The sequence below is a fragment of the Chanodichthys erythropterus genome, chromosome 3, assembly GCF_024489055.1.
Source record: "Chanodichthys erythropterus isolate Z2021 chromosome 3, ASM2448905v1, whole genome shotgun sequence".
NCBI classification, from domain to species: domain Eukaryota; kingdom Metazoa; phylum Chordata; class Actinopteri; order Cypriniformes; family Xenocyprididae; genus Chanodichthys; species Chanodichthys erythropterus.
In genome coordinates this window covers 31467463-31487966 of record NC_090223.1, presented here as the reverse complement: position 1 = coordinate 31487966, position 20504 = coordinate 31467463, and the positions used below count along the sequence as shown (strand labels likewise).

Below are 20504 nucleotides of genomic sequence, written 5' to 3'. Positions count from 1 at the left end.
ATGAAGAATCATTTTGTGCGTTTTCTTTTGGTAATCGGTCATGAATTTATCATGCATGTTTCTAAAAAAATAATTAAAATCTTGAAAACTTATTACAAAATTAAATCGATTAAACTCTTGGCTGGGTTTATCTAATAAATATACATATTCAAAGTATTGAAAGCAAAGAGTTTTCTTTTTTTTTTCTTTTTTAAAGAAATTAATACTTACTCAAAGACACATTAAATTGATCAAAATGGACAGTAAAGACTCTTACATTGTTATTTTTCAAATAAATGCTGTCCACAGTTTTAATAAAAATATTAAGCAGCACAAGTGTTTTCAGCTGATAATAAAAGTTTCTTGAACAGCAAATCGGCATATTAGAATTATTTCTGATGGATCATGTGACACTAAAGACTGGAGTAATGATGCTGAAAATTCAGCTGACATCTGAACAAAATGAACAAATATAGTATATTAAAATAGAAAACGGTTATTTTAAATTGTAATGATATTTCACAATATTACCGTTTTTACTGCATTTCTGATCAAATACATCTAGCCTTGGTGAGCATAAGGGACTTTTTTTTTAAAAAACAATTTTAAAAACATAAAATCTTACCAACCAAACATATGAACAGTGTATATAAGACGTTAAGCAAACAAGATTCTTTATACGTTTAATACAAAATGATCATTTATTTTCTTCAATATCTTGCCAGGCATGCCAATAATACATATAAGTAGTCCAACTGGACACAAGTGCAAAGTTTTTATAAGCACAACTGGTTAAAAAAAAAAAAAATTAATATTACAATTTAATTTTCTCATATTAAATCATAAAATACCACAACTGTAGAAAAATACCTTTTTTTTACATTCTTTTTTTTAAAATAAAAAATATACATTTATCAAAGCCTTTTGTTATGTTGTGCTCTGTTCTTCTCAAAATACAAACTTCTCCCACAACTGTCAGAAACGCACAAATCCCAGAAAACCTTCTGAGAGGCCCTCAGTTATAAGCCCCGCTCCATCACGGACGACTTGGAAAATTTACCTCACGATACCCATGTTGCCCTACCAGACATAATAACAACATAAAGAATATATTATAACAAGGCAAAAATGCCCTTCGAAAACAAAACAACGGTATAAGACATTTGTGCAATTATAGCAAACTTGTCATGAATAAGAACAGAAAAAGTGGTACAGAAATGGTGTGAGAAACCAAACAAACAGTGGTTGCGGATATGTACGACCATGCCATCTTCAACTACTTAAATGTGCTTGTTGAGAAATTTGAGTATACATTTTTTTCCCACCAAAAGTGCTAGAACAAAAGTAGTCTGTGAATCAGTTCTTTAAAATGCAGATGCCACTTAAGCATAACAATGTCAAATCTACTGTTCTGAAGAAAGCGGCAGTGCCAGTTCTTCATAAGATTTCATAAAATGTTGATCCAATGAACAGCGACGGTGAATAAAACATCAGTCGATTCATCAGAGCTTTCCATTTCCTTCCTACAATGCAGCAGGCACTTCCTGCAGAGACTCAGACTTGAGATTTGGACCAAGTACAGACAGCAGAGAAGTTTCTGTGGTCATAAGGGAGGTTGACTCGCATTCACAGACCCGGACGGCTACAGTACGTATCCTACACAAGACAACACAAAGACTTCACATGCACATACAAAGGTGCTGCAAACACCTGAGTAGACCGCCACTGTCCAGTCCAAACTAGGCCGCACCAGTTCGGTAGGATAAGTCTTTCGGTCGTTAACAAAAAGAGGCCCTCCGATTGGGCGATTATGTCCATCGCTTAACAGATGAGCTCTTGTTGTATCTCTGGACGGGATTGGAACGGTTCTGTGAAAATGAAAGTGTCCCGACCTGTCTTCAGCTCCCCCTGGCCTGGGAAGGTGGGATACGAAGGGATGACGACAAGTTCTGGGGAAGGGACGGGACTCTCGGGCTCTGATTCGGATTGGCTGGCTTCTTGCTCATCAACAGTGTGGTGATGAGTGTCGACCATTAACCAGGGATGATTTAAACACTGTTCCACAGTTGCTCGTTTTCTAGAGAGGGGGAAAAAAGAAAGAAAAAAATTATTTTTTAAGGAAAATTACGGAAAGGGATCAGGAATTCAAAACATATGGGAACAAAGAGGAATCTCATAATATCCATCAGATCAGTGGCCTGAGCCACTCATCTCTGGAGTTACATAACCTGTGGATGCCAGAGGTGCATTATGAAGCTGATGAAGCATAACCTTAGTGTTAAACACTACAAATACTAAAAAAAACAAGTATGGAATAAGTGAATGAAAAAAAATAAATAAATAACGATGACGACAACAACTATGATGAAAATAAATAAGTAAAATAAAATAAGCACTTTGTTCACTGCAGATTTAGCCCTTTGATGAAAACATTAAAGAATGTGCTTATTTGTATAATGATTAAAGCACATTAAAGTTCTCATTTGGTTTCTTCATCAGTTCTGCAAATATGAAGGATTCTGTCGTTTAGTTTCCCAGGATTTTTCCTTCCCCAATTACTCACACACCCAGGAATTTTTCCACATAGCTTTAAGCTCTCATTTTTCCTCTCGTGCATTCTCAGTGCCGATGATCTATAAGCATTAAGTTTTATGGGGTGCAGATTATGGTCCTGGATCAGAGACTGTGCTAATATCAGTTCCCATAGAGCCGTGATGGTGGCAGGTCTGCCATTAGTTACACCAACAGACCCAAAAATGCTTTCGTCAGCAGCAGCAAAAGAGCCCGAGGATGTGGGAAACCAGTAAGACTGCAAGGATCATTTCACTGTATATTCTAAACCAAGAGGTCATTACGCTTTAATGAGAGATTGAAGTGTGAGATTACATGTCTGGGGCAGAGCAAACTACATCAATCGGGTTATGCAAGTTTGCCTAAACAAAACTGGAGTGGGACAGTGTCATTTCACATCTACACTCAGCCAACTTCCCCTACCTAGGGTTTTTGATGAGCAGTGACTGGATGAAATCCACAGCGAGGTCAGAGATGCCCTGAAAGACGTCCTGCGAGTAGTCCACGTTAACCTGGGAAATGTTCAGGAAAGTCTCCTGCTTTTCTTCTCCTTGAAAAGGTGACTCGCCTGTCAGCATCACGTAAGTCAGTACCCCAATGCTCCTGTAGGGGAAAAGCAGCAACACAGATCAGTATAGAGGAAAAACGCACCTTCAAATGTGACTTATCACCCATTTCATCGCTAGACAGTAAACATAAACCTGAAAGTATTTAAATAAATAAACCAGCCCAAGCTGGGTTGCCGTTTTAGTTGGTCTCCCAGCCTGGTTTAAGATAGATTTTAGGCATTTCTCAGCTGATCAGGCTGGGAGACCAGCTTAAAACAGTTAAGACCAGCAAAGCTTGGGCTGGTTTAAGCAAGTTTTCTTTAAACCCTGCCTCTTTCTTACAATCGACTGCAAACTCAAATCTGCCTCCATTCAATCAACACCCAATAGATAGAACCAGGTCCCGCCCTTTATTTTCTTTTCGATAATCAGTGTCACAATACGGAAGAAAAGATCTGTCTAGCTCATTTACATTGTGACTAAACTAAGGCAAAAATCATTATTAAGTTGGCTTGAAAAAGCCAAATTTAAACTACGGAAGACTCAAACTCAATTAGACTCAAGTGCCATTCTATGTATTGTTTCTAATCCATTGAAATGCATAAACCTATCTATATCTATCTATATCTATATCTATCTATATCTATCTATATCTATCTATATCTATCTATATCTATCTATATCTATCTATATCTATCATAGCAACCACCCAAAACAACTTAGCAACTGCATAGCAACACCCTAGAAACCACCCTGAGTACCCTAGCAACTGCATAGCAACACCTTAGCAACCACCCAGAGTACCCTAACAACCGCATAGCAACACCTTAGCAACCACCCCAAGTTCCCCAGCAAAATCGCATAGCAACACCCTAGCAATGACCCCGTGTACCCTAGCAACCGTATAGCAACACCCTAGCAACCACCTTGAGTAACCTAGCCCTAGCCCTATCTATCTCTCTATTAAAACTTTTAAGCTCAAACTTTCAAACTTCAAACTTTTAAAACTACTTCAAACTTTCTAGCTAGGCTTTTTCAAGCCAACTTAAAGATGGTCTTCAAACTTTTTTAATCTAGTTTAATCTTAAATTTACGTTTAGACTTTTGCTCACACTTGAAGTTAGATGTTTGTTCTAAATAATTAATGACCAAAAGTGATAGTGATCGCCTAAGCGACTGCCACCAATTATGAAAGAAGGAAACTGCATGTTGTTTAAACAGAGCTGAATGATGCGAAAAATATAGACAATGTGTGCGAGATGACCACCATTTCCATCCAGTAAATGCGGGTAAACGTTCTAGGGATTGTTCTAAATTATCAGTGGATTGTAAAGGGATTGCACACACTGACTTTACCATGCTGATAAACACTGACACTTATCGTGCTACTAGATTACAGAAATGCTTCATGCAACTTATATCTGCTTTTATAGGTCCATTTATCTAGATGTCGTCACAACGTTTAATAGCCTTTACATAACATTCATATGTGTGTCAAATACCACGAACAGATACTCACACACACGTCTGAACTCTGGACACTCAATAAGTTCAACTTACCACATGTCAGTAGCTGTGCTGATGGGCTCATAGTCCAGGATCTCAGGAGCTGAAAAAAGAGAAAAAAAAACATCTCATGAACTTTCACATCACAGCTACACACCAAAAAAAATTCAGTATCTCAGCGCTCCCATACAAGTATCAAAAACATCCTGCTCACACACCGTTTCATGTTTGATCTTTCTACTGATTTTCTATAACTGAGGTTTCCTACACAAGCTTTCGCTTTACACCTCCTCTTCACTATACTGAGCTGACAAGTCTTCACCTTTAATCTCTATCTGTTTTTTTTTTTTTTTGCAGCAGCAGCAGTTATGCCATGCATAGTGGGTTGGAGGTTTGCAAATGAGGGACGTCGGACTCACCCACATACTCGGGAGTGCCTAGGATCTCCCGTACCTCCGTCACGCTGTCCACCCTCCGAGATAAACCGAAATCGACAATACGGATGTCACCCAGAGGCTGAGCACTCGTCAACAGGATGTTCTGAGGCTGGAGAAGACATGAAGAGTGTGAGAGAAAGGAAACACAGAATTATACTTCAGACAGGAAGAAAAAAAAAAAAAATAAGCCATAAGAAAAATACTGGCACTAATCTTTCATTTAATTGCTTTTTAAATCAATGTGAACAGTGCCCTTCTTTAACACTGCATTAATACCATTTATCAAACAGTTAAGCACCTTAAGCACACACCCAATAAGTTCAAACAAAAATCAAACAAAAAGTTTAATTCAGTCTAACATCCCGAGGCACAAAACTAGCAGGTGTGATACCAGATCACAGCCGTTCAAAGCTTTTAGACACCAGAATTTGCATACTTGATGAAATTTGTTTGAACCAATGTGTGCCATCATTACAAGAGAGTGTGTTTAAACAGGTCTGGTTAAATAAGTAATTTAGTCAAATTATTTCTGCAAATGTTATCTAACATTTTCACTGACCTCCACCTGATGTTATTACGCAATAAATGTTAAACCAATGTTAAACCAGTGCTCTTGTAACAAAATTTGTACACCCACTTTGTTACAACCACATACACAGACATTATACAGCAAGTTAATTAATTACTGTGGACATTGAAGGTGTTCATTCAAATGTATCAAATGACAATAAATGGGCAGCAGAAACCTAAAGTAAGGCAGTTTGTGTCATTCAAGGCCCCTGGTTGCATCGTTATGATCAACACGCAAAACACAAACATACATATAGTACAATGCCCAACACTCACCTTAAGGTCCAAATGAACTACGTTGTTTTGATGGAGACAGGCCACACCCATCAGAATCTGCCTGGCCAATCGGATGACGTCTTTCTCTGTGAAGGCCTCGTCGTTATCGGCAACACACTGGTTAAAAATTTCACCTCCGGCAGCACTGAAAGACAGAAAGAGCACGAGCGTGTTACAATTTAGATCTCAAATATTACGTTCTCACACATAACATGTCCTGATTGATTAATCAAAGTTGCGTTTTAAAAAAAAAAAATTCTATTAAATACATCTATGGTTAGAGACACCCTAAAAAGACAAACACACCCTCATGTGACCATCCTAAAAACATGAGGATGAGGTGTGTTATCGATATCATATTAAGCATCTAACTAAGCTTAACAAAAATGCTCATAAAAATCAATAGTACACAGGTTACATAGGTACACCACCACCCACATAGAGTGGTTTGAACTATGCCAGGTGTTTGCGCTCATTTCTACACATTATAATTGGGCCTCTCCAACAAGATTGCTAATTATTAAATTGGAGGAGGCTGAGGGGGGTGGAACTTCATCTTGCGTAACCGTGGCGAGGGTTACCATGACCATGAGGATTTGCAGGCGGATACTCCTTTGGGCGATGAAAGACTGGGAAAATAAGGACCATGTGTAGTGAATTTCGGGCCGCACACAAATGCTCTCTCCCATAGACACCAATGTAAATGCTTTTCATCTACAGTGGAGAGTCTGTATTTGTGCGTGTAGTGTCTATTACATAACAGTTGAATCCAGCTGTATAAATAGGGGATTCTGGGTATCGCTAATCAGATGAGCCACTGGAGGCTTATAAAGTAAGGACACTGGGATATTGGGAACCTTTCAGCCCCCTTTAATCAAACACATCACAACAACTCAAGCTCTTCACTCTAATGGAATAAACCCTCCACTCTAAATTCCCCGAAGTCACCATCTTCTAAAGTAACATCAGCAAAACATACCTCAAAGAGGTCTGTTAATGCGCACACATGTGCAGGGTCAAATCCTCACAGCCTTTCATGGACAGAAAAACAAACATGTTTTGGTTTCGTCATGCGTGTGAGACTGAAAATTTGAAGCATCTATAAAGTGGTTCCGTGGACTGACTTCGATTTATGACTGACTCAAGAAGAGCAGTGGTTGCGTAAATCGCACGCCTACAGGCTGGTGATGTTGACGTCCCATGCTCATCCACTTCACCTGATCAAACTGCTGCTGCTCTGGTAAACCAGACGATGAAAACCAACACTGAACGCTCGACAGATGAATTGCAAGTTTACTCAGTGGATTTAAGCCATGAGAATGTGGAGCAAAGGCAAAGATTTGTTGCTCAAATAAACTTCATTTTCTGGAACAGAAAGAAAGGACAAAAGTATGCTCCTCCGCTAAAAAGACCACCAAGAGCGCAGTTCCCCTTTTATGAGAAGAGAACCCTGCGTCTCGCAAAAGATGAGAAGAATGCTCTCCAAAGGCAATTTATCTGAAGACAAGTAACTAAGAAACACATTTGTAGTAAATAGTGATTTACTTCCATGATTTAGGATGGCTTGCATACATACCTACGCACCAATCAAATGGAAAACAAACTAGTGAGAAAGCTCCTTTAAATTTAGTAACAGGGATATATACAAAATTGTTAGCACCAATACCAGATACACCATCAATTAAGTGGTTCTGAGGTTGATATCTCTTGATAATTCCTTAATTCATGGAGTATCAGGCATTGGTTCTAATAATTATGATTTTGTTTTGGAACATCAGAAAATTCCAACAGCAAATGAAGCATGTGCTCAATATCTTAAAGGTGCCCTAGAACTTCTTTTTCAAAGATGTAATATAAGTCTAAGGTGTCCCCTGAATGTGTCTGAAGTTTCAGCTCAAAATACCCCATAGATTTTTTTTAATTCATTTTTTTAGCTGCCTATTTTGGGGCATCATTAACTATGCACCGATATATAGGTTGCGACCCCTTTAAATCTCCTGCTCCCCCTCCCCCAGAGCTCGCGCTTGCCTTGAACAGCATAAACACAGTTTACACAGCTAATATAACCCTCAAATGGATCTTTACAAGACGTTCGTCATGCATGCTGCATGCATACATCTGATCATGCAAGTATAGTTTTTATTTGGATGTTTACATTTGATTCTGAATGAGTTTGAGGCTGTGCTCTGTGGCTAAAGCTAACATTACACACTGTTGGAGAGATTAATAAAGAATGAAGTTGTGTTTGAAGTTGTGTGAATTATACAGACTGCAAGTGTTTAAAAATGAACATAGCGACGGCTCTTGTCTCCGTGAATACAGTAATAAACGATGGTAACTTTAACCACATTTAACAGTACATTAGCAACATGCTAATGAAACATTTAGAAAGACAATTTACAAATATCACTAAAAATATCATGATATCATGGATCATGTCAGTTATTATTGCTCCATTCTGCCGCTATTGTTCTTGCTTGGTTACCTAGTCTGATGATTCAGCTGTGCACAGATCCAGACGTTAATACTGGCTGCCCTTATCTAATGCCTTGAACATGGGCTGGCATATGCAAATATTGGGGGCGTACATATTAATGATCCCGACTGTTACATAACAGTCGGTGTTATGTAGAGATTCGCCTGTTTTTCGGAGGTCTTTTAAACAAATGAGATTTATATAAGAAGGAGGAAACAATGGAGTTTGAGACTCGCTGTATGTCTTTTCCATGTACTGAACTCTTGTTATTCAACTATGCCAATATAAATTCAATATTTAATTCTAGGGCACCTTTAAAAAAAAAAAATTCTTGCTCAAAATCTGTTGTAAAAACTGTCAAATTTCCCTAAGTGCCAGAGTCTTGTCTCTCTGGATTTATTGTGGGGGATCAACAATGGGCTGAACCAGAGGCAGTTGGACACTGTACATCTGCATCTGTCAAAAAGACTTAAGCCGCCACTGAGCTTTCCATTTCAGACTTCTGAGGTTGTTTGATCAAGCAGGTGATAAAAATGAAAACTCGGAACAAAGAGACTTACATAAGAGCTTTCCTAGAAAGATGAATGTCAAACTCGGGAGCAAGGTAGGGCCTCATTTCGTTTCGTTTAAGGAATGAAAAACAGATTACCACAGATAGAGTAACTCAACTAATGTTTCACATTTTCCAAGGACTATCACTTGCGTGTGATAAACTGTGCTGTGGTGTTGTGGACGGTTGATAGTGGTTTCTTACGGCTCAAAGCAAGAAAACATCACCTAAAGTCTCTCTTCTGGTCACTAGATCCTTAAATGTGTAAATGTAGACCACTTAAAAAAAGTACAAACGATAGTTTAAAGAAGAATCTATAAACACTGCATCATATCCTCTTCCTGGCAGCTCGACTTATAGTTAGGCCTGTTACTTGATCTGTTTTAATTCACCAGCCAATCCCAAAAACATTCAAAAATAATCCCATTTTACAACTAAACACACAACATTTGGCTTTAGTAAAAGCAGTGGCTAGTGCGATTATGTAAGAGTTGATGCTGGTGTTTGTCTGGGGTGTCTGTATGTTTGGTAAATGTAATTATGACCTTTTTATTTTCAGTCTTACAATAGCTTGGGTTTTAACTTTAAATGGCAGAGAATTTGGTTTGTTTTCTGACAACAGAGGATGTGGCAATATATTGCACATGCAAGCGCGAGTAAGTAGCAGCTCTGCTTTTAGAAGAAAAGCCACAGGAAATGGAAATTGAAGCATCTCTTTCTGTCTGTGTCTCTTCGGTTAAACTGGTTTCTACTGCTAAACCTTCCCACATGAGGTTTAAGGATTTAACTAACAACAGAAAACAAGAGCAAAAACAATTAGTTTTTAGTAATTACATTATTCCCTACCAAACCAGACATACCGTTCTAAAACACATGCAAATTTGCAAAACACAAAAGTCCAATATATGTTTTATAATACAATATTTAAAATATTTAATAATTTAAATATATATTAATTTATCCATATAGAAATATAAACAGGATTTATATTTATATATAATACTATAATAGATAATATAATATAGGCCCATATATAATGTGAAAACAGATCAACCAGACCATGACGTCACACAGATCTTAACTGAACTTACACAACAATTAACAAAAGACAAGAAGCGTTACCTTCCTTATAAGGTAATACTCCATTGGTTCTCTGCAAGCATGCCGATGTGTGTGCTTACATGTGATAGATTGACATACAGCTGTCTCTACAGAGGAAGTGGCTTTTTTTTGCGGCAAGTTACCTTTGAGACAGAGAGCAGATGCAATCTACCAGTTCTCAAAACCACCGTCATTCAACCAGTCAGCATCCTGCCTCACTATACAGACTGACGCACACGGCGCGTATTAAAAAAATAAAATAAAAAAAATAACAGGCTGTTGATATTATGCAGAATTTGCAAAAACAGACAGTAGGGGAAAAAACCATGAAATGCCTTCAACAAATTAAGGGGGTGGGGGGGGGGGGGGGGGATGGGGGAGACAGGGAGATTCAACTGATAGATACACAGAGAGCTTACGAAAAGCATTTTAAACTTAATGACATGCAATTTCCTCCTCATTAGTGAATGTTATCAGCTACTGTGTTACTGGAAAAACAAAAAATTATGTGATTACACTTCAGCTGAAAATATACAGTGAACCATTTTCTCAAATATGTGGTGAATTCCTAAATGTTAATTCATTTGGGAAGAAATGTTATTTGAAACCCATATTAAAGGGTTAGTTCACCCTAAAAATGAAAATTATGTCATTATTACTCACCCTCATGTCGTTCCACACCCGTAAGACCTTCATTCATCTTCAGAACACAAATTAAGATAATTTTGATGAAATCCAATGGCTCAGTGAGGCCTGCATCGCCAGCAATAACACTCCCTTTTTCAATGCCCAGAAAGCTACTAAAGACATATTTAAAACAGTTCATGTGACTACAGTGGTTCAACCTTAATGTTATGAAGTGTAATACTTTTTGTGCGCCAAAAATAACAAAACAGCGACTTTTTTTAACAATATCTAGTTATGGGCTATTTCAAAACACTGCTTTATGAAGCTTCGAAGCTTTACAAATCTTTTGTTTCAAATCAGTGGTTCGGAGTGTGAATCAAACTGCCAAAGTCACGTGATCTATTGAAGTTTCAAAACACTTATGACGTAACGAAGCCTCGTTTACTGAAATCATATGATTTTGGCGCTCTGAACCACTGATTCAAAACAAAAGATTCGTAAAGCTTCGAAGCTTCATGAAGCAGTGTTTTGAAATCGCCCATCACATATCATTGAATAGTCACTATATTGTTTTTTTGGCGCATAAATATTCTCGTCACTTAATAATATAATTAATAAAATAATATTAGGGTTGAACCACTGTAGTCACATGAACATTTTAAATATGTTTTCAGTAGCTTTCTGGGCATTCTGTTATTGCTGGCGATGCAGGCCTTACAGAGCCATTGGATTTTATCAAAAAATATCTTAATTTGTGTTCTGAAGATAAACAAAAGGTATTACAGATGTGGAACGACATGAAGGTGATTAATGACAGAAATTTCATTTTTGGGTGAACTAACCCTTTAAGTCTATATTTACACAAAAGCAGAAATTTAGAAGAATGTGCTGGTTGCTCTTTTCCAATTAAAGTTTTTAACTGGAATTAAAAACTTCTAATTGGAAACTTAAAGTTTTTAAAGCTTAAAATCAGAAAATTAATTATTTTGTGTTCCACAATGAAAGCCATAAGGGTTTAAAGCAATATAAAGCAGAGTAAATTATGGCCGTTTTTATTTTTGGGTAAAGTAATCCTGTAGATAGGTAATGAAGTGAATTTAGGTCATCAATGCTTTAAATTAAAAGCTGTGAAACTAACATAGCTTGACATTTATTGGTCAGGCCTGCTAAACTTCAGCAGAAAATGACAAGGCAAAGGAAACCGCTTTTGTCTGATTTTGGCAGTTGCAGCATGGTCAGAAAAAGTGCACTCGCTTCGGGGTGCTTTCTCAGAAGTATTCAGAAATGACATTTCACGAGAGGCGAACAAAACACCAACCGCATTCTCACTTGGGAAATTATACATGCGTTTCTTTTTGGTTATTGTAATGGAACATTCAGCTCACTCAGTTCAAAGAAGAACTAGTTCAATGTGGTTTGTGGTATAGAAAGGTACAGACAAACACGAGCTCCAAATATAAGTGCTTTCAAACAACGGAGTTATGAAAAATTCCTGTTTTGATTTGCCCGCTGTGCCATTTCTTTGTGCCTGTAATTCTAATCTTCAAAAGCCCTAGTGACTTGGAATAACAAAATTACGGTGCGCAACGTCCAAGTCATCATAAAACACTCCGCATTATGCTAAGCTTTCACGGTCAGGGCATGTCATTACATAATTGCGAGTGTGTCTTACCACTCTAATACGAGGATGATCTCTGTGGTGGTCTCGTAGACCTCGTGCAGTGCCACCACATAGGGATTCGCCTCAGCTGACTCCAGCACCGCGATCTCGTTCAGAATGTCACTGCGGCAGTCCTGACCCTTTCGCCTTTTCCTCAGGAACTTTGCAGCATGCTCCTTGCCAGTAGTCTTCTCCACACACTTCTTCACTACTGCAAACTTGCCCCTGTGTGCACACAAACATACACAGAAGAGTGATTAAATAAACTGTGTGGGGAATGTTTATGGGATGAGAATGAGAAAATCAAAATATAAAACACTTTGAATAATGCAATTCACGTTCTATTAAACATCACAAACAACTTTTATTACACAGCTCTCCAGAATAATCTGTTCTGTGGTATATTCATAAAAAAATAATAATTGTAAAAAATATAAAAATTGCACATTTGTATATTTAATATTTATATTACATTTAATTGCATTAATATAATTTATAAAATGTATTTTTAATTGTATTTAATTATTAAAACATCTTAAAGGTGCCTTGATTAAAAAATTTTATTTACCTCGGCATAGTTGAATAACAAGAGTTCAGTACAGGGAAATGACATACAGTGAGTCTCAAACATCATTGTTTCCTCCTTCTTATATAAATCTCATTTTGTTTAAAAGACCTCCGAAGAACAGGCGAATCTCAACATAACTGTAACAGTCGGGATCATTAATATGCATGACCCCAATATTTGCATATGCCAGCCCATGTTCAAGGCATTAGACAAGGGCAGCCAATATTAACGTCTGGATCTGTGCACAGCTGAATCATCAGACTAGGTAAGCAAGCAAGGAAAACAGCGAAAAATGGCAGATGGAGCAATAATAACTGACATGATCCATGATAACATGATATTTTTAGTGATATTTGTGAATTGTCTTTCTAAATGTTTCGTTAGCATGTTGCTAATGTACTGTTAAATGTGGTTAAAGTTACCATCGTTTCTTACTGTATTCACGGAGACAAGAGCCATCGCTATTTTCATTTTTAAACACTTGCAGTCTGTATAATTCATAAACAACTTCATTCTTTATAAATCTCTCCAGTGTGTAATGTTAGCTTTTTGCCACAGAGCACAGCCTCAAATTCATTCAGAATCAAATGTAAACATCCAAATAAATACAATACTTGTGCGATTAGACATGCTGTAAACACTTTGTAAAGATCCATTTTGAGGGTTATATTAGCTGTGTGAACTTTTTTTTATGTTGTTTAAGGCAAGCGTGAGCTCTTGGGGCGTGGAGCACATCATTTAAAGGGCCACACACCCTGAATCAGCGCATTTATAATGATGCCCCAAAATAGGCAGTTAAAAAATAAATAAATAAATAAAATAAAAAAATATGGGGTATTTTGAGCTGAAACTTCACAGACACATTCAGGGGACACCTTAGACTTATAATACATCTTTTAAAAACATGTTCTTCGGCACCTTTACATTTAAGAAAAATAAAAAAGGTAAAAAAAACATTTAGTTTAATAAATTTAAAAATAGTAAATATTTCTTCATTCATTAAATATCAGAGAGTACTAAACTTGTAAAACTGGTTCATAAAGTTAGCCTGGTGATAAAGACGTGGTTGCACAGTGTTACAGGCTGATAAGCCAACTGGTGCGTTATTTTTAAAAAATGCTTCATCTTTGACACACAGAATGAGCTAGTCATCAATCCCCTTTTACAAGGAAGTCTTCAACAAATGAAAATTTTCAATTTTCGATTTTTCAATTGCATAATGTTAATGTGCAAGTCATATGCACATACTTATGATGCTTTTATCGTGTTTTTCTGTCTTTTTTGGAGCTTAACAGCTGTGGTCAAAAAGCTGCAAGATTCCTTTTCTATTGTAAAAGAACAGCATACAGGTTTAAAACAAGATAAGGGAGCAACAAATGAGTGATTCCTATAATTTTTGTCTACAAGCAAAGAAAAATTTGATTTCATTATTAGGCTGATGATCTATTGATGATGACGAAACCTACTATGGTGAATTTAACCTTCTATTCTTTCTTAACCCGTCAGTTTGACACTTTTCATGATCATTCCCTCCCTCTCTTCTTCGGTTTCAATGAGAGCCTGACACCAAAATGATAAGACTGACAGTTGGAGCCATCCGAGGCTGCTCACACACACACACACACACACACACACACACACACACACACACACACATAGGCTCATTCACACTGATTTCCTGCTGCCTCCCAACGCCTCATTTAACAGTCAAAAGACACACGGGGCGCTGCACACACAGAAAGAACAGGCCTGTCAGCGTAGGCATTCTCTTGTTTGACTGCGAGAGGGACAAATGGCTCTTAACCACACCTCCTCTTCAGGCCATATCATAAAGAGACACCAGTTTGTGTGTGTGGTAGGGACCCTGACAAACAGACCACCCACTTGTCCAACACTCCTCTATTGAGAGTCAATGGTGTCCACTCCTGCCACTGTCTAGTTCAGCCAAAGCCCAAACATGGCACTTACAAACAAAATACAGCCCCCGGGTGACCTCTCCTCTGTCCACTGCTTGTCTCTTCCCATCTACGTCTCCATTAACACCCTACTTAAAAGTTTGACACGAACACACAAAAACGCAGGGCGAAAATAAAAGATTTAGGACGGAGCTTTCGATTATCATCTCTAAGACCTAATGAAATGGCCAAGCGTTCCTTCCTGTGTTGACATGCTTTTGAACAAAGTAGGGAAGGACTAACCCTCTAAAATGCACTAAAATTAATAGGGGGGAAAAAAACAAATTTACTTTTGCACGAAATAAAAGGAAATTGCGACTGTTTTCTCCTTGCAATTGCGAGAAAAAAAGTCTGAATTGTATATCATGCAATTCTGACTAACTCACAATTGCAAGTTTAAATCTCGCAATTCTGACTTTTTCTCAGAATTGCGATAAACTCACAATTGTGAGTTATAAAGTCATGATATAACGTTTACATCGCGCAATTCTGACTTTATAAGACCCAATTGTGAGTTTAAATCTCAATTCTGAGGGAAAAAAGTCAGAATTGTGAAAAGTCACAATTGCCCTTTTAAATTTTTATTCAGTGGCGGAAACAAGCTTCCATATAAATGAACTTAACTAATATAAATGTGCGCATAAATTCAATTCAATGACAAACAGGCAGGGAGCACACAGTTGTGATTTCATAAAATGCAATATATTGGCCAACTTTTCTATAAGAAAAAAGACTTAATATCTTTATCTACTAAATACACATTTTTGTGGCCACAGAACATTAACTTTAATTTCATGGGGTGTTTAAAAGCTTTTGTTGTTTGGTCTTGGTGTTAACAATCCCCATGATTGTAGAACACTTAAAATCCTCTGAAAACTTCCAAGGGTACAAGCCAAAATGCATTCATTGCCAGCATTGGAGTGGTTTTCCTGCTAAACGTGAGTGTGGTTGGCAGGGTCGAAGTGAAGCGCGCACGTTCCAGCATCTAAGCTCTCTCTGGACTCAGAACACAGTCACAATACAGAGTTCACACGGAGTACAAGAACCGCATGCAATAATGCCAACTCTCAGAACAACCCTGATGTCCATTAGTTCAGCACGTGAGGAAATTGTGAACAAAAAAAAAAAGACATTAAATAAAATGTACACATTTCTGAATTGCAAAAACAACCATAAAGGGTTAGATTGAGAGGTGACAAGGTCAAAGGGCATCGCATAGCTGCCATAATTCTGCCAAGCTCACATTTCTCTTGCCCTCTTGCTCAGAAGGGTCAGCGAACTCCAAAGAGTTAGGAGATATCAAACTATACATACATTTTTTCGGTTTTACCCCTCAAAATTAAATTCAACATTGTTCAGCACTCCACAAAGCACCAAAGATGAAAGAACCAGTAAATTGCCCACAACACTTTGAAACATCTGTTAGTTTTTTTCTACTTATCAATGTACTCAGTCATCTAAAATAACGACTCTCGAACATTCATTTTTAAAGATGACCCAGATACTGTGGTGGTTAAACTTCCTGTGTAAAAATCACACCGTCTTCTTTCACTGTCTATCTGCCTCCATCTCTCAGTTTCATTCTCATGCCCATATGGTAGAAACATGTCTACTTTGAGAGTCAAAGAATGTATAAACATTTAAAGACCAAAAGCATGCACGTGTGCATGAAGACACAAACACAAGATCATTTAGACACTAAGATACACAATCTCAATCCGTTATTAAAGGGAAATCGTACAACCCCATTATTAAGTGAAAAACTGCAACACATGCACAGCTGGCCTGTCTGCTACTGGTATGGCAGAAGGCTCAGTCAGCATCCCAGAATTCTGCAGTAGAACATTCCTCACTTCAGACCACCTCAGATAGAGGATCACTGAATTCTCAGCTGAACTCATGAACTTTATTGGCTTCCTGAGGATAAAAAGCGCAGATTACCAAAACAGCCGCACAGCGAGAAGAAGAAAAAAAAAGGGTTGAAAACATGAATGAAGTCAATGGAAAGCTTCTGAAAAAGTGCTAGGACTAAAGATGCTGTATATGAAGGAGTCTGTGGATGCAGTTCCTCAAATAGATTATATTTTGGTGCATGATCCGAGATGGGATTTTGAAGGTTGGGGTTAAAGCCATTTTTGGATACTCTGGAGGAGCTCCAAAGATGATACGCTTAAAAATACCCTCTAATCTCACCGAATTGGGACACAACTCATAAGAACTTTAATAAACTGGGACATCCACTTCCCACAAGTAACTGGCAGATATTCAAATGGAACGGACACAAGTTTATTTGGTAGATTTCAGCATTTCACATTTTGTTCTTTCACACTGTCCATTTCTACACCAGTGACGACTTTTGGCAATCAAAACATTAATGAAAACAAGTACTATTGTTATAAATCAGAAGAATTCAAAAATATGGGGAAGAAAATGACAGGAAATGGAAACTGACCTAAACACGACTGATAACTAAACTGATCGTCCATCAAATAAACAAACAAGTTGTCTGGGAATAAACTTTGGATTTGATCTAGCTGAAGAATACGGAAATTGCGGTTGGTGCTTTGTATCAAATGAATGGAGTGCTGACAACAGGTCCAGATGGTTTGGCCATTCAGCAAAACGAGTGCGTTCAGCCTCACACACATATACAAGGAAGGTACATTTTACAGTCTACGTTTTACTCCATCGACTCCAGTGGGATGAGTGGAAGTGTGCACACGCTAAAAGAAAAATCTAGGCCAACAGATGCGTTATGGTCATTGGGAGAGCTAAAGAATAAATTTAAAAGCTGACCTACCACTAAAAAAAGATTTTCGCTTGGGAAAAATCACAAGACAAGCTGACCTCAGTGTAAATATCTTTGCTGCAAAGCTACCGTCACATGTTTACATGAAAGCAACATATGTCAATATATGATAAAGAGAAAGATGGGAAGGGATGAAATCTGATTAGGTTACGCTGAAAGAATGCGAGATATTTGTGTGACCGCCGCCTCCTGCCTACCTAATCTCAACATCAATATCCACCAACATCTGCATTCCTCCAATGCTCATTCAATTCACCACTATGGTAAGCAAATCAGATTATTAAAAAAAAGCCTTTGTGACTTGCCTTGTGACTCACGCATGTGGTGTTTTTGGGCACTTTAATTATAGGAAAAACTCATGCTTTAGAATGCTCACATCTCGTGCAGTGTGGGGCAAAAATAAAAGAGAACCAAATACCAACTAAATCCAGTCCAAATTAAGACATTTTACAACCCAATCCACAAATTACCCATCAAATTGGGTTAAACGATGCGGAATGGCAATGAGAATTAAAATCCAGCAACTTGGAAAAAGTTCACCTAAAGGCAGCAGAAACACACCATGCAATTATCAACAAGCACAGCATGAGTGTTTAACTCTAAATGAACACATCTGTCCAAGAGAAAACAAGTTTGAGTGGTCAAACGATACCATCTTGTCTATAATTAGTCAGTGGAGCCTTAGAGAACAATGTCACGGCAAGCGGGGCTATATCCATCACACATGAGCCCTGAGCGGCTCTGAATTAACATGTTTCAAATTCTGTTTACTTGAGAAAATACACTGAAAGGATCCAAGTCTTGTACTCAGGCACGAGGGCCGCCCCTGGGAAATGCCAATAAGAACGTTAGGTGGTCCAGAGTTCACTTTTGAATCATCAAAGAGAACCAAAGATTTTGAATCCATTCACTAAATGATTCAGTATGATTCATTCAGTGTCCCTTTTCCATGTGTTGCCAGTAGGTGGCGACTTAGCCTATTTGGGTGTAATTATTGAGATCATTGAATCATTTAATCAACCTATTCGTTCATGACCGAAATGAGTCTGACTAAAAACAAACATCATAAACTTTTCCCTCACAAATGACAACAATGATATGTCAGTTTTTCAACTACCATGCATTGCATCAAGCTATACTGTAATTATAAATTTCAAAACATGACTCGCTCGGTAACAATAATGATTTGCCTTATAATCAGTTTTTGCAGAGAGGAAAAGCCAGTAAAACATTTATGGGATTCACAAAACTTGGTGAAAAAAAATATGCATAAACGACGACGATTCGTTTAGAAAAAAAACAATACTAATTCACCTGATTGAATCACCTGCAAGGGAACGAAGCGAATCAGAACGGTCCCTTTATAATAAACACAAAGGTGTACAAATGCGCGATAAACATTTCGTTTATTGTATCAATCTGTGTAGTTCGCTTGCAGTACTGACAAGTTACAATAAGGGCTAAAATTCATCCAATTGATCCTCAGATTACACGCGCAGGAGCCAAACAAATCTCTTTGGCTTCCAGCTTGCGGTGATTCACTCCCCCAATTAATTCTCACACCGGTTCCCAAGTTTGTAAAACTGCCTGTGGGCGTATGACTACATGTCTTGTACATATTTTGACATTTTAAACGCACTAATTTGTTCATACGACAGATAATCTACAGTGTTTTTTACCTGCCAAGCTCTCTGCCGACCAGGTCATAGTTGTTCTTGAAGGGGTCGTTCCTTATCCGCGTGCGAATCTTGGTGACCACTCCGTTCCTGTGCATCATTGTGTCGTCTGCAGTTGCAGTCCTGCTGCGGGATAATGCCTTGCGTTCTCTGAAGTACTGAGTAGAAATATGAAAGTTCAGTCCATCAGGTCAGTATCATAGAGCGCTATTCAAGCGGTGGGGGGAAATGATGATGCTCAGAGTAATCAGCTGTTGCAGAGGCAAACTTTTAAAAGCGCAATGTTCCCTTGCAGAGTTTATCACAGCGTTCGGCGTGGTGCAAATGTTGTAAAACTACAGTATGGTTTCCAAGAAACTCACAGAACTTGTTGAGAACCGCGACAGATCACGCGCACGCCTACGTCCAAGCAGCGGTAACTCAGTTTGAGAATGCGGACAAACATACCAAGCACAAGGCTCTTCACAAGCCCCGCCCTTAAAGAGGACGGCCAATGGGAGCGTAGAATTTGTGAAATGGGCGGGATCATGACATGGTAATTCATAGACAAATTTGTATCTTGGCATTCAAATCATTTTAGTTTAGAAAGCGAATTCAAATATATAGCTCTGTGAAATAATTAGATAAACTAAAAAGTCCCTCAAAACACACACATACAAACAACAACAACAACAACTTTGTAAAATACTACATAGAGCTGATACGTCCATTTAGCAAAACACATATATGGAAAATATGGAAAATACATTAATATGCATGTATTTAGAATATTTTAGTTTATTATTTTATTTCATATTTCAGCATAACATTCAAAAAATGGGCCTAGCTTTATTTATTTTGTAACATATTTTGACATTTAAAGGTTGATTTGAACAACATATGGAAAACATATTTCTTTTATATCACTTTTTTTTATTATATTTACAACAAATAGTAGGCCTAATAAGATTCAAATGTATTTTGGCCCCAGATTTATTTAGCCAATTTATTGCTATGTGAGAAAATTAGCACTAAAAGCTTCTTTTTCCCCCCCTCATCTGTCATGGCACACTTTAAAAAACTTTCTTTTTAAATGTGTTCTCTCAACTCAAAGTCTGTTGATTCCCATGTTGTCACATGGCAACCAAACAGACAGTGCCCTACCTTGACTTACCTCATACTTTGCTAAATCATATCACAGACACACACACACACA

The 20504-nt window shown here is 37.8% G+C and overlaps 1 protein-coding gene across 1 annotated transcript; it reads right to left on the bottom strand.

Annotated features, from left to right (window-relative positions):
• Positions 1 to 553: 553 nt before the first annotated feature.
• Positions 554 to 19748, bottom strand: stk17al (serine/threonine kinase 17a like). The gene is made up of 7 exons (XM_067381805.1): positions 19313 to 19748; positions 12314 to 12526; positions 5888 to 6032; positions 5024 to 5150; positions 4659 to 4707; positions 2974 to 3153; positions 554 to 2056 (listed from the first exon to the last, which is right to left on the bottom strand). The coding sequence occupies exons 1-7, from the start codon at positions 19408 to 19410 to the stop codon at positions 1801 to 1803; spliced, it is 1068 nt and encodes a 355-aa protein (XP_067237906.1). The 5' UTR covers positions 19411 to 19748; the 3' UTR covers positions 554 to 1800.
• Between the last annotated feature and the right edge of the window lie 756 nt (positions 19749 to 20504).